This window comes from Artemia franciscana, chromosome 11 (assembly GCF_032884065.1).
Source record: "Artemia franciscana chromosome 11, ASM3288406v1, whole genome shotgun sequence".
Lineage (NCBI taxonomy): Eukaryota > Metazoa > Arthropoda > Branchiopoda > Anostraca > Artemiidae > Artemia > Artemia franciscana.
This window is the reverse complement of record NC_088873.1, coordinates 14,445,285-14,461,105: the sequence shown is the minus strand read 5'-3', so window position 1 is coordinate 14,461,105 and position 15,821 is coordinate 14,445,285. Positions and strand designations below refer to the sequence as shown.

Sequence of the window (15,821 nt, the reverse complement as noted above, 5' to 3'; positions counted from 1 at the left end):
TTCCGCACATTAAAATGCCTCCTATCCTCCTTAGGTGTGCCTCTAACTGGATATCTTGGTTTTATCGGATTGAACCTTGGATCTTTCACCCACGTAAGTGAATATTCATTAACCAGAAATGCATTGATTGTATCCCTTTTAGTCGTTTTGATAGAGGATATACGTTCTTGAAACCACTATTCATTTAAAATATTGCTGCACCGGGTGTGTGTTGACAAGTACTGACAACAAACATAATTTGACTTCAATGACTGGACAAGCAAAAATTACCAAAGGAAATTTGGTACCATTTTCTGGACAAGTTGTTCATACAATGTATATATATATATATATATATATATATATATATATATATATATATATATATATATATATATATATATATATATATATATATATATATATATATATATATATATATATATATATCGGCTGGTAACCGATATTTTATTTTGATATATAGTAATGATACTAACCGACCACCATATCGGTCTGCCAATATATAGGTTTTTCTCTTTTCAATATATCGGGTTATAAATAAAATGATGATGATGATTAGTAATCATTGCTATCACTATCAGTTTTTGTATGTATTAGTTTTGATATACGGATCTTATCGAGTTCTACTCTGCCAAAAAGCTGTCAAAAAGTCCAGAGTTTCACTACCCGGAAAAGAAACATTTTGCAATTGTCAAATCATGCCAAAATTAGATTTATAAGAGGATGCATTTGCATTTGCATGATGCATGATGCATTTAATTCTAAGACTTCAATTTGTGTATTCTTTTGTCTTACTGTATAGCTTAACTACTAATAAAATAAAAGAGAATACTTTTTGGGGACACTGGTATTTTTAACTATAGCAAAAGTACATGGTAGATTTATTTTTTTAATATATTGGTCTACTCTGCTGAATCCCACCTAGAAAGCTACACTGCCCTACTGCACCAAATCTCATTTCTAGAAAAAAGAAATAAAACAACAACAGAAGAGATAATAATAAGGACTTTTTTCCCCAAGACAGTGAACCAACAAAACCTATTTGAATATTTCGGCCCTACATTTAAGGGCTGTCTTCAGCAAAGAAAATAATAAACAATAAAACACTTTCAATAAAATTTCTCGGTTAAAAATCCATTATTTTTTAAAATAGCCTTGGCATCATTACTTCTTAACGAAAAGTTCAGCCAAGACTGTGTGATAATAGCTAACATTTTACAAGCTAAATAGGTTCATTCATTTCACTATCTGTATTTATTAACAATTGGAATAATTTCTTATTGCGATATTCGCCTTCTCTGCAGCTAATCTGATAGTTCTTTTGGGATTGGGCTTGTATTTGTTCGTTCCTATTTTTGTTTTATTTTGAATTAGATTATTTTCTATAATTAATTTTGTGTACATAGGGTTGAGTGTGTATTCACCCAAGTCTCTATTTAGGGATGTATTATTATTTAAGTTTCGTTTGATTTCAATTGCCTCGCGGACAGTTTGTTTGATTCCTAGGTCATTGCTAATTAGAATTGTTTCGTCAAATAGAACATAATGGTATGGATTTTCAAAAATATGATAACTTAAAGCTGAATCGAAAGATATGGAGTTATTTTTAGATTTCAATGCTTTTTCAATACTTTCTTTGTGTTGCTGTAATCTTGCTCCTAAATTCCATGTAGTTGTGGAAATTATTACATTGGTCGAACCCACCAAAATTTAGGAAATTATAATATAAGAAATTATTCCAATTTTTAATAAATACAGATAGTGAAATGAATGAACCTTTTTAGCTTGTAAAATGTTAGCTTTTATCACACAGTCTTGGCTGAACTTTTCGTTAAGAAGTAATGATGCCAAGGCTATTTTAAAAAATAATGGATTTTTAACCGAGAAATTTTATTGTAAGTGTTTTATTGTTTATTATTTTCTTTGCTGAAGACGGCCCTTAAATATAGGGCCGAAATATTCAAATAGGTTTTGTTGGTTCTCTGTCTTGGGGAAAAAAGTCCTCATTATTCTCTCTTTTGTTGATGCATTATGGAAAGGCAGTGTGGTCTTCGTCATTATTTAAGAAATAAAGTTTTTGAGCCCTCCTTTTCGAACGCTCCGAAGTCCAATAAATAAAATCACATCAGCGGAATTTTTCTTTAGCCATTAACGACAGTATTATCGAATTGATAAGATAATTTCACCCGTATAATAATTTCGTTCAAAGGGAAGGTGCTGACATGTTATGGGCTTTCTGAAATCCCTGAGGATTATAATAATGCGCTGGATCTTAAACTTCAAGCGTCAAGGTCTATCTATCTAAAGCGTTCTAGTGCTCATCTATCTAAAATGCCAACATAGAAAAACAGTTTTTTCTCATTAAATTGTTACTTTTAATTCACTGTAAAACTGATGTTATTCTATTAAGCATCCAAAGGTCGTTCATGATCAAGAAATGGTTTTAGGGGGAACAGAGGGGGCGCTTACCCTGGGTGCAGAAATTTTTAGGGGTGCAATATTTCGAACAAATGATTTGACGGATATAATGATTTTTTTTTTAATTTTGGAGTTCTATTTTTATTAAGATATTTCAGAGAGCTGAGTTGGCAAAATTTTGCTAATAAATGAATTTTGTTTTAAATTTGGTCTGTAAATTTTGGGGAGACAGGGGAAGGGGTTCTGATAAAGATTTTGCCCAGAACTTTAACTGACATGTTTGCTGCATAGATTATTCACTAGAGTGGAAAATCTTAGGAAAAATTGCAGAACTTCTATAAAAAAATTTCTTTCTACAGAATGTAATAATTCACGACTCAGACTGCGAAATCTGTCACACAGATCACAATTTTAGGTACTCTAAAAAGTATGCGACACATATAAAAAGAAGGGAGAGACCGATATATTGGCGGATCGATATAATTGTCAGTATCATTGTCGTATATCAAAATAAAATATCGGTTACCAGTCGATATATATATATATATATATATATATATATATATATATATATATATATATATATATATATATATATATATATATATATATATATCGGCAGGTAGCCGATTGTGATCCTCTTTTAAATATAATTTTGGTATGTTTTGACAATTGCAAAATGTTTCTTTTCCGGGTCGTGAAACCCTGGACTTTTTGAAAACTTTTTAGCAGAGGGGAACTCGATAAGATCCGTATATCAAAACTAAGGCATACAAAAATTGATTGTGATAGCAATGACTATTAATCATCATCATCACTTTATTTATAACCCATCACAAATAACTGGGCAGAAAACCCAGAAAAAGACAGAGTAAAAATCAAGAAAAACAAAACAAAAAGAGACAACAGAAACAAAAACACACTTTGACAACTACAAACAAGGGACAAACAGGAATGGCCAAAAATGGGAAGACTTCTGGCATTCGGTAGTGAAATCACAAATACGCTTCTCAATAACTCCAGCTGGGTTTACGAATTGATTCTTTCTTTGCAGAAAAGAGTTACTTGTCCAAGGTGGAAGCTCCATTAGATTCTCTGCGAATTTAAAGTAAAGGAGATGAACTTGTTTACTCTTGCCACAATTAAGGAAAGACCAAAGAGGAGCAAGGGGAAGTGAGTGAGGAACTGTTAGGCTATTATACGACTGAGAACGGTGAACTCTACTTAGATACGGAATGTTTGAACCCAAGGAGGCATACGCAGTCCAGATCTTACTTGCATAATTCTAATTGCCAGGTTTACGGTTTCTTTCAGGTTCGCTCCTATAGGCATGCCAAGGTAAAGAAGGCTGCTAGCAAAAGAAACCTCAGAGCCGGATAGACTTATTGGATTTCTGTTCCCTTAATGGTTGAATGGTAATGAATATAACTTCTTTTTATAGAAACAATTATAACTTCGTTTACACAAGACAAAGGAACACACTATTTGATGGTGATAGTGGTGATTGTTAATAAATATAACTGAATATAACTCTAGAAAAAAATTAACAAAAATGCTTCAGTTAAGAACAATGTTCCAAAATGCACACATTTTTCTTAATAGACTGAAATAAATAGACCTGATGCAATTGCCTTTAGAACATTTACGGAAAGGGGTTATAGTTATTTATTTTAATTTCTTTTCGTTTCATTTGTTCTTTCCTAGTGGTTTCTAGTTTTTCTAATTTATAATTATTATAGATTTTATTTATATTCGTCTTAACTTTTAATATGACTCATTAGCTCTCTTTAATGTTGTTTCCACATATTGAACAATGGTCGACGTACCGCAGGTACTGATCTAGTGATTCTCTGCCTTCGGCTGGAACTGCAATGCGTGGGTAGAGAAAAATCATCCGATACTTCTCTTTTCCCTAAGATTTATTCACGTCCCATTTGGAGCCGGGCCAACTCTGACAGAGCTTACAGAGTCACACCTGTGACCCAACCAAATAATCGTGAAGGAACGACTTAAACCCATGTCCTCACGGACACAGGATTTCAGTTTTAGCTTACCAGCCCCTCAGCTAGTACCTTAGCATTTTTCTTTGAATACTTTTTTTTTTAGCTAATCTAAGAATAAAAATCTTGGACACTTTGCATAAGCATAGGATTAATGACGGTGGAGAAGGGGTACCGATTAGAATCTATAAGAGAGAGGAGAGGATTGAAAACAAACCCTTGGTGTTTTATTTTTTATAACGTTTAAACGTCGATTTATGATTAGTTTGTTTTTGACCTTTTAGGAGAAAGAATAACCGGTCTCCCCCTTCCTGCTGGAGCTTGGGATTGAAAATAAGTTACCTACTAGAACCAGGGGCGTAACGAGGATTTCATTTTAGGATTAATTTTGCTATTGAGAGTTTCTTTAGATAAAATATACACTTAAGAAGAAAAAGTGTCTCTAATTTTTTTTTCGACATTTGGATGGATGGATCTAATCAGCCTAGCCTATAGAATGACCTTTAGAGGCGACTGTCCTGAAAATAAAAATTCAGAGCAAAGAAGGATAGCTCAGCTAATTTATGCGCATTTTTTTTAACCAATAAGATATTCAGGCTTAATGTTTTAAAAGGAAATTCCGAAAGAAAAATTTGTAGTTACCTTTTAACTACATCTGTTGTTGTCATAAATGTTTTCAGAAAAGCATTAAGGAACATTAAGGAGTATAAAGGATGGAGATTGAGCCCCTTAGGGGGAGTCACCCCTTACATGCAGTAGAATTTTTGTTTCCTTAAGTTTTAATATCAAACAGTCCATGGTAACGAACTGTAAATTAGGAGCGACCCGGCTCAATAGTAAACGAAACTCTTCTGGTAACGAACTGAAAAACGGAATTTTGATACCAATAGATATATCAAAAGAAATGGATTTTTTATTTTAAATATAAAAGTTTCATCAAGTTTAGTCTTACCCATCAAAAGTTACGAACCGTGAGGCATTGACTAGGATGCGAACCCCCTCATATACGTAATAATTTCTGTTCATTTTAAGTTTTAATGTTGCTCCTTATTTTCAGTAAAAAATTATTTATTTTTTAATTTAGTTTCGGGTAGTTTTTAAATAATACCTTGAAATCCGGCTCTCTCTCTCCATGAAAAATTCCGATAGTTGTGTATTATACGCCACTCACTCAGGTTTACGATGCGTAAAACGAATTTATACCTTTGAAACGAATGTGGACTATATATTTGCACATTAGGGAGGGGGGGGTTTAAACACATTAATGACATTAACCACGTTGCTACTCTAAAAGTCATTGCAGAAATAAAATAAATTTTGTCGATTTTACAGACCACTTTATAGGATTTCTGATTAGTATCCTAATATTTACTTTTAATTTTACAGCTTCGTAAAAAAATTAATAAATAAGTAAATAATAAAGTTTAACGGATTCATCGCCTTGAATATGCATATCAGAAACCAAATAAATACTTTCGATACTGCTGACGACTACATAAGATTTCTGATTAACATATTAATATTTATCTTCAGTTTTAGAACTTGATTAGCAACAAAAATAGATGAATTCACTGTCTTACTACTTTGAAATTCATATCACAAATATGATAAATCCGTTTGATTATACTAGCCACTTCACAAGTTTATTATTACTTAAAAAGCATTACCCAATTTCGTTCGAAGAATTAATATATACCGTTATTTTTTTCATTTTCATAGACGGGCTTTTCACGCTCTACTGACGACAGCAACGCTTGGCACTAAGTCGAGATTTATTATCATTAATGAAACCTGTGTAATAAAGAAGAAGATTCCCGATTAAGGATTACTTTTTAAACACAATTCTTATAAGCAATCGCGCTTATGGATTGCATTAAAAAAAATTCTTTTTAAATCCAGCACCTGTCCTAAAATTGTTGCTGATGTCTGGTCTTTTTGTTAACCCTTAGGTCATCTGATCTACATTTTCAGATACCTATTTTGCATTTTCTCTGTTGCCGCTCAATTTTGCGTGTGGGAGAATTTTATATGGGGAGAATTTTCTGGGGGCAATTTCTGCGGAAGGAGGGAATTTTCCGAGGGAGGTGGTGAATTTTCCACAGGGGAATTTGGTGAGGAGGATTTCTGAGGGTGTAAGGCCGAATCCTGCTTTCAAATTATCGATAAAAATCTGACAAATGCTGCCTCGCTAAGGGGAAAATATGTTGGCCAATAAATCCAATTTTCAGGCACTCAGTTTATTACTGAAGCTGTCAATCATACCCAATTTAGATATATTATTTTAATCATTCTTAGCCAATCATTATGGATTTATGATTCTTTCCTGTTATTAATTTATAAAAATGCTGTTAATAAAATTAAAGAGCTAAACTAAACCAAGATGGGCAGCTTCAGTGCCTTATAATATTTCAAAATTAAAACGGAAAAAAATACTATCAATGAGGATGAAACCCAAAACAAACAAAAAGCAAAAGGACTAATTATATAAAACATAACGACACCCCATACTGCTATACAAATCCAAAAATTAACAGAAATAAACTGAACAGCTAAGTCAAACTTAAAGCAAACATAATAAACCAGAAACATATGTAAGGTTACTACCCCTTAAACTTGCTAAATGCTATAGTGCTATTTACCCTTTACTGGCACAATTTTTGAACAGTGTGTGTTTTTTTTCTGTGTTCTAGCAACAGCAACAACAAAAATTATGCCAAGGTTAATCAAGGTATACAAATCAGGGTACTGAGCCCCTTCCTCAAAACGTCTGTAAATAGCTTGATTGGCCTTTGTATGACTTAAGGCCAATATGTATTTTGAAAAGTGTTGTTTCTTTTATTAATACAATAAACGCCTAAAATTACCGCAAAAATTAAATTATCATAAATATTTAATGAAAAATGGAAACTAACACCTCCAAGATTCAACTGTTTTTTAATTCTCCGATGTTGTGATAAATTAAAAAAAATCAATATTATTTGTTTTTAGCAAAGCACAAATGATGCAATGACTCTTAAAATACTTAATGCGATATTTTGCGATAATTTATATTTATTTTAAGTTTTATATGACTATCCACTTTATCCCTGGGGCAGATTAATGTGAATTTTTTTTTTTTAACGGAAAATAAAGATAGCAGATGCAGGAAAATCGTGAAAATGTTCGCACAGAAATGGTTTATTGCAGCCGCTGAAGCATAGAAAAATATTTGTAGATATTTGTACAGCATATGCCTAGCAATTAGCAAAATCAAGATTTAGAAGCCAAGAAAAACATTCAAAGAACTAACTTGTATTAGCCTACCTTATTAGCTGTACCTTATTAAAAATAAAATTAAAAAACAAGTTTTTTTAACTGAAAGTAAGGAGCGATACTAAAACTTAAAACGAACAGAAATTACTTCGTATGTGAAAGGGACTGCTTCTTCATCAACGCCCCGCTCTTTACGTTAAAGCTTGACTCTTTCTCTTAACTCTACTTTTTAAAGCAGTAAAAAACTTTAGCGTAAAGAGCGAATGGTTAAGGAGGAAAAGCTAGATTAACTCCAACCCCAGAGCCACCATAATTAAGAAACTCATTTACCACACTATCAGCACCTTGAGCTTTATTACTTCTTAATCCTTTTAGTACTGTCAATAACTCTTTCTCACCAAACATATCTTCCTTCACATCCAAGGTATCACAGACTTTTTCATTTTCCTCTATATCTTTTCCTTCAACTATATTTCGGTTTAGCCATTCTCAAAATGTTCCACTCATCTCTCTATGACTCTTTCCTTATCACTAATTGTGGTCCCATTCCTATACTTAACTGGGATAAGTCTAGATTGACTATTCCCTCTCAATTTATCGGTCAGTATAATATTTTAGCATTATGCCTTCTAGCTGTATCTTCCAGATCCTTGGCAATTTTTTCCATGGCCTCCACCTCACACCTCCTTGTTCATACTTTAATGCTTTCTCCACTTTCTTTACATTCCTTATGTTTACATGTGATCTATCACTCAGATAAATCTTGTGTAAACCCCTTCTATTATCTATTCCAGTGGTTCCCAACCGGTGGTACGCGTATCCCAGGGGGTACGCGAAACCCTCGCAGGGGGTACGCGAAGGTCCCAAAATTAATTTAGTCTACATCTTTAAAACTTGTTTCTGACTCAGTTCCAACATTTCCCTCAAAATCAGATAACATAACCCATTGTACGTAATTTCAGACTCATTTTCAAAACTTTCGCTTTCAGTAACCCGCTAATTTTTCTCCATAGCCGTAAGGTCTCGATGCTAATTTTTCTCCATAGCCGTAAGGTCTCGATTTAAACTCAGCGAGTTCAGTATCTTGTCATCTGTTGAAACACGAAGTTCGTGAATTGTGGTTGCAAACTAAGATGGATAGATTCCTGATCAGGAATAACAAGAAGCCGAATGATGGTACCCAAAACTCTGAACCTGCACCTAAGAAGAAGAAATATGACGAATCATCGGTCAAAGTGCGTCGATATTTGTCAGAATACCTAGGGCTCGGATTTAGTGCGACAAAGTCTGATCCAGTGAATGCACAGTGCGTTCTTTGTGGTCAAGTCTTGGCCAACAGTTCCATGAAACCTGCGCATATGAACCGGCATCTCAGTACTGTGCACCCTTCTCATGTCGGTAAGCCCATAGAGTTTTTCAAGCGTAAACAAGAAGCATTCGCTAGTAACTGTTTGGAAATTGCAAAAGTGGCATCAGTTTCTTCAAAGGCTCTCCGGGCTTCGTATGCTGTTTCATATTTAGTTGCGAAACAGAAAAAACCGCACACCATCACCGAATGTCTGATATTACCATCACTAGTGAAAGTCAGTGAAATAATGTTTGACACGAAAACTGCTACTGCCCTTCAGTCTATACCTGTGTCGAACAATACCATTTCAAGAAGGATAGAAGACATTGCAAGCGATATTGTCATGCAGGTTATTGAGCAAATAAAGTTGACGAAGATGTTTGCGTTACAGCTTGACGAAAGCACGGATGTGTCAGGTGAAGCCCAGGTGATCGTCTTTGTTCGATATCAAGATTGTTCTGACATAAGAGAAAATATTCTGTTTTGTCAAAACCTACAGTCAAGAACAACAGGAGAAGAACTATTCAAGGTGATTGACAAATTCTTCGCAGAAGGGGGCATCTTGTGGGACTGGTGTCTATCAGTTTGCAGTGATGGAGCTGCCGCCCTAACAGGGAAGAATAATGGGCTCATGGCCTGGATAAGGAAGAAAAATCCAAAGGTGAAGTGGTTGCACTGCATCATTCACAGGCAAGCTCTTGCATCGAAAAGGATGAACACACATCTGCACGAGACTCTCAACGAGGCTGTAAAAGTGATCAACTTCATCAAAGCCCGACCACTGAACTCAAGAATGTTCAAGTTGCTGTGCCAAGAGATGGGTTCAGAACATCAACATTTACTTCTGCACACAGAAGTTCGCTGGTTGTCTCGTGGGAAGATTTTAAACAGACTTTTCGAGCTTCGGCAAGAAGTTCATATGTTTCTTCTGGAGCAAAAATCTGCATTCAGTTCACTTTTTGAAAACCAGGACTGGGTCTGCAGGCTGGCCTATCTTGCGGATATTTTCGACAAACTGAATGACTTGAATCTGTCAATGCAAGGTTTCCGAACGGACGAACTCTCCCTGAATTCGAAGATGTGTGCTTTCATCAAGAAATTGGAGTTCTGGCTTAAAAAGGTTCAAAGAAACAGCGTTAGTGTCTTCCCGACCCTTGACAAGTTTGCGGACGATAGTGAAATTGATAACCTCAACACAATCTGTGATTGTATTCGGGAGCATCTGACAAAGTTGCGAGATGAACTTGTGTCATATTTCCCATCGATTATGAACCAAGATAGAACGCAGGATTGGATCCAAAATCCATTTGTTGAAGACGTGACCTCAAGCTCCGGTCTTAGTGACAAGCTTACAGAGAATGTGATCGAACTTGCCAGTGATCGCGCCTTAGAACTGAAATTCCAAAATGTAACTGTTTCCCAGTTTTGGCTGGAGGTGAAAGGAGAATACAAGGAACTAAGTGAAATCGCCATGTCTGCTTTGTTACCATTCGGATCCACTTACCTTTGTGAAGTGTCATTTTCGGCTATGTCATTGATCAAAACCAAACACAGAAACAGACTGAGTGTACAAAATGACCTTATAATTGCCGTTAGTGACATCGAGCCAAGATTTGATAATATTTTAGCAAAAAAGCAGCCTCAAGTTTCTCATTGATTTTGTACGTACATTTAAGCACCGTCATATTGGACAATAAATCTCGTGTTTTTGAAAATCTGATTTTAGTTAAGAAAAAAGTAAAACAACGATTCTCAAGAAAGGGGTACGCAAACTTTTTGGGCCTTGACTAGGGGTACGCAGACCGAAAAAGGTTGGGAACCACTGATCTATTCAACAAATAGCCTTTTCACTAATATTCCTAGCTATAGTCTTAGCTTTCTCCACTGACGTCATCAGAAAGTTCATAAATAGATTTTCCAAAAATTATTCCATCCAACTACTACACTGTCTAATTTTAAACTCTCAAATTTAGTATTCAACTGTTCCTGGAAAGTTTCCCTCGAATTTTCATCCTGGAGTCTACTAACATCAAAAACTTCCCGGGAGGTAGTTACCTTTCCAAAATTTCAGCTTTAAATTAACCCTAGACACTACTAGATGGTGATCTTTACTTTTAACATCAATAACAGCACTCCTATATACCCAAGTATCTTATATTGATCCTACTCGTCTTCGGTTTACAGTAACATAATCAATAAGGTTTGCTTTCTCACCATCATATGAATACCATGTCAACTTATGGGTCATTTTAGGACCAACCACCGTATTGGTTATGACTAGGTTGTTAAGCCTACAAAATTGCAAAAGTCTGTAGCCATTACTGTTTTCTTTTCCTACACAAAATGTACCTTGGTTAGGATACCATCTATCCCTATTTTCACCAGCCTGGGCATTAAAGTCTCTTAGTAAGAACACCATGTTTCTACTTGGTACCCTATCTATATGCTCCTTTTGAACACCGTATTGGTTATAACTTATTGGTAACGTATTGGTTATAATACACCGTATTGGTTATAACTAGGTTGTTAAACCTACAAAATTGCAAAAGTCTGTAGCCATGACTGTTTTCTTTTCCTACACAAAATTTACCTTGGTTAGGATACCATCTATCCCTAATTTTTCCAACCTGGGCATTAAAATCTCCTAGTAAGAGCACCATGTTTCTCCCTGGTACCCCATCTATATCCTCCTTTAACTGTAATTAAAATTCATCTCAGTTACTAGTATCTCCGTCAGTCGGTTCGACAGGGGCATATACTACTATAACTTATACCCTGAACTTTTTAGTCATAAAAGGAGCAATTAGTATTCTATTATTAATGCCTTCCCAGCGTAAACAAAACTTAGCAGCTTCCTTATTCATCATGAGCCTTACTCCCTGTATATGTAACCCATCCTTCCTGCCTGAGTAAACAAATTCTGTATCACCTAATTCCATACTTCCTACCCTTGGGATATGAGTTTCTGAAACTCATAATAAGTCCAGCTCAAGCCGTCTGAATTCGTCAACACGATAGTCATTTTTTAACATTGTAACATTCCAAGCTCCCAATTTCATGTTCTTTGAATAATTGAAATTATTTTGGCCTCAAGAAAAGCAATGATCCTGGATACCAGTGCAGGACGGGGACCAACATATCTTCTCAAGTTTACGCCAAAGCGCTTAAGTCGGCTTAGAACCGTAAAATAAGCCGACTTAGAACCGTAAAACTGTAAAATAAGGAGAAAAGATAACACATACAAGCTCTCTTGTCCTCTATTAAAATCTATTTATAATATTCCAAGTCTACATCTACTATGTTAAGCCTAAATCTACTTTGTCAATCCTATTATCTAAATCTTAAATCTATTGTGTCATGCCTGAATTTACTAAGTCAAACGTATGTCTAATATTCCGAGCCTACCTCTATTATGTTAAGCCTAAATCTAGTTTGTCAATCCTATTATCTAAATCTTAAATCTATAAATAGAAAATAACAAGCTTTTTCAACTGTAGGTAAGAAGTGACATTAAAACTTAAAACGAACAGAAATTATTCCGTATATGAAAGGGCTGTTCCCTCCTCAACGCCTCGCTTTTTATGCTAAAGTTTTTTTTTGTTTTTTTTTTTAAAGTAAGGTTGTGTGAAAGAGCTGCTCCTTACTTCCAGTTGAAAAAACTTTTTTTTATTTATTTTCTCATTGTTTTTTTTATAACACTAGAAAATTCTGTGCCCCCTTCATGAAAATTATCTTCCCTCATGATAAATTCCCCCATGATAAAATTTCCCCCATGATAAATTCTCTTCCGGCCTCGTCACAAGTGCCATATGAGCTCTTAGCTCTTGTTATTTTCGTAGTGTAACATTGTCAGTGCTAAAGTATGCCACCAGGCATGTTCACTGGTTTGTCATATCTATTTATGTAATTGTTGCAATAAAAAATTATCTATCTATCTATTCATCTATTTATCTATGATGTCAGAATCTGTGGTAATCCTGTGACTTATCCTGTACCTTTACTTAGACAGTGCTATTGCACTGCCAAGGATTTTTGTTTCAGTTTTCTCTATCCTGCTCATATCAATGCTATATATCAATGTTATAAGAATATTGTAAATAATATTTCAATAAACCACGTACATTATATGTTTAGTACAACAAACCAAATCTTACAGAGTCAAAATCCACTCAAAATTACAAGCAAATGAATAGTGCAGTACCCAGGACAATTAGAAAAGAGCTTGGTTCGATTAAGAGATTGAGCATCCTTTGCGTTGCCTGTGGGCTTTGGAAAGTGGAGAGTGGATATGTATTGCAGCATTAGTGATGAATCTAGCTGAAAAAGGAAGAGTGTATACAACATACTCCTTTGCCCACCAGGAAGCTGGTTCATGCTATACTGCTCTCGACTGCTGCAGTTCATTGCTGACAGTTTTAGCAAAAGTCAAGCAACAGCACTTGTATTTGTGATTGTTTAATGTGTATTTATTGCTTATGGTGCATTGCGGAATGTGTTTAGATTCACCAATTAGCGTGTTTGTTGTTGCTTTCCTTCCCTACTGCTTGAAGAGCACTTACTTTAATAGCACCCCCTCTTGCCCCGCAATAAAATTACTGTAGCCACGCCCCTGTCTCTCACCAGAAGTTGCAAGAACAAAAATAGCCATGATGTGACCTCTTCGAATTAGAATCTTACATCAGTTTCGATCTGTACGATAGAGGGCAAAAAGTTGGCTTTCGACTTGCTCTTTAAAGCATACTTCCCATTACCAGATTTTCAGCAGGAACTTAGAATTACTTGATTCTATAATGTACCATAAGATATCCCTGATTTTGTTTTTCCGAGGGTCGGAGTAAAGTATTCTGCTTATCACTTTCCCGAATTGTCGAAGTTACAGGTTGTTCTCTTTTTTTTAAATTTTTTTTTGCTGGATGATGAATATATTTGAAAAACAAACAAAAACTAAGTAATCGTAGGATATTTTACATCCATGAGACAGTAAACTGTTGGTCTGCAGGAACTCCGGCACTGAACGTCAACTCCTGAAAGAAAAATGTTGACAAGTAGTACATTTAGCAAAAAGGAAGCTAATTTACATTTTAAAAATTACAAACTTACGATTAAATATTATAGATATTCACATTTTGAAATTTATGAAATAAATGTAATGACGAGTCAAGCCAGAGAATAAATCAGTTTGAGATTCATGGTGATATATATTTACATACTAGCTGTTGGGGTGGCGCTTCGTGCCATCCCAACACCAAGTTGGTGGGGGCGCTTCGCTTTCCCCCCCCCAAGCCCCCCGAGCGCACAAGTCGTTACGCGCCATTTTAGTTGTGACCCTGTGTCCCACCTGTGAATATAGATTGTCCCACTGTGTCCCACCTGTATATATATATATATATATATATATATATATATATATATATATATATATATATATATATATATATATATATATATATATATATATATATATATATATATATATATATATGTATATATCTATATATATAAAAATAAGTTGTCTGTGTGTGTGTGGGTCTGTCTGTCGGGTGACGTCATGTTTGTGTGTCGACTGACGTCATGTTTTCAACTGACGAAATTACAGACCGGGACATCGGGACACAAATGACGACCGGGACACCGGCACATAGGGAATATAAATGACGACACTCAAAGAGAAAGCGACCAGGACAAAAGGAATGTTCGATTAGCAATCACCATCAACAAAGCACCGGGACACAGGGAGTATAAATGACGACCAGGACATAAGTAAAAAAAACTAAAAAAACTAAAAAAAAGGTAAAAACTACAAAAAAACTAAAAAGAAAAAAAAAACTAAAAACTAATAAAAAAACTAAAAAAGCTAAAAAACTAAAAAAAAACTAAAAAAGAAAAACAATAAAAAAGGAAGAAAATGAAAAATAAAGGAGAAAAACAAAACTAAAAAACGAATGTATATACAGACCGGGACACCGGGATACAAATGACGACCGGGACACAGGGAATATAAATGACGACCGGGACACAGGGACACAACTACAACGGGGATGCCGGGGGGCAAAGGGGGATATAAATGACGACCGGGACACAAGGAATACAAATGACGCCCGGGACACTCAATGAGAAATCACAGACTGGGACACCGGGACACAAATGACGACCGGGACACAGGGAATATAAATGACGACCCGGACACAGGGACACAACTACAAAGGGGACGCTGGGGGGCACAGGGGGATATATAAATGACAACAGCGACACAGGGAATGGTCGATTAGCAATAACCATTAACAAAGCTCAAGGGCAATCATTAGAATCATGAGGTATAGAACTGAATTTGGATTGTTTTCCCATGGACCATTATATGTTGCATGTTCAAGAGTCGGTAAACATGACAATCTATTTATATGCACAGACAATGGGACAGCACAGAATGTTGCATATTCTTATATGTATATTCATATATATATATATATATATATATATATATATATATATATATATATATATATATATATATATATATATATATATATATATATATATATATATATATATATATATATATATATATATATATATATATATATATATATATATATATATATATATATATATATATATATATATATATATATATAGCTGTTGGGGTATATATATCTATCTATATAAAAATAAGTTGTCTGTGGATCTGTGGATGGATCAGGTGACGTCACCTGAAAAAACTGGATCAGGTGACGTCAAAACTGAAAAAACTAAAAAAAGGCAAAAACTACAAAAAAAACTAAAAACTAATAAAAAAAATAAAAAAG

At 34.7% G+C, this 15,821-nt stretch overlaps 1 protein-coding gene across 3 annotated transcripts in view; it reads right to left on the bottom strand.

Moving 5' to 3' along the window:
- The window catches only part of LOC136032860 (uncharacterized), a 116,622-nt gene that overhangs the window by 53,434 nt on the left and 47,367 nt on the right, over window positions 1-15,821 (bottom strand). Inside the window, exon 1 of one of the 3 annotated variants that reach the window (XM_065713273.1) lies at window positions 6,115-6,144. The exons of 1 other annotated variant lie outside the window; for it this stretch is intronic. In XM_065713273.1, coding sequence (XP_065569345.1) covers window positions 6,115-6,135 — 21 coding nt within the window. In that variant the 5' untranslated portion in view covers window positions 6,136-6,144. Of the gene's footprint in view, window positions 1-5,998; window positions 6,094-6,114; window positions 6,145-15,821 lie in introns of those variants that run through there. One more of the 3 variants, XM_065713274.1, reaches the window with a different exon arrangement.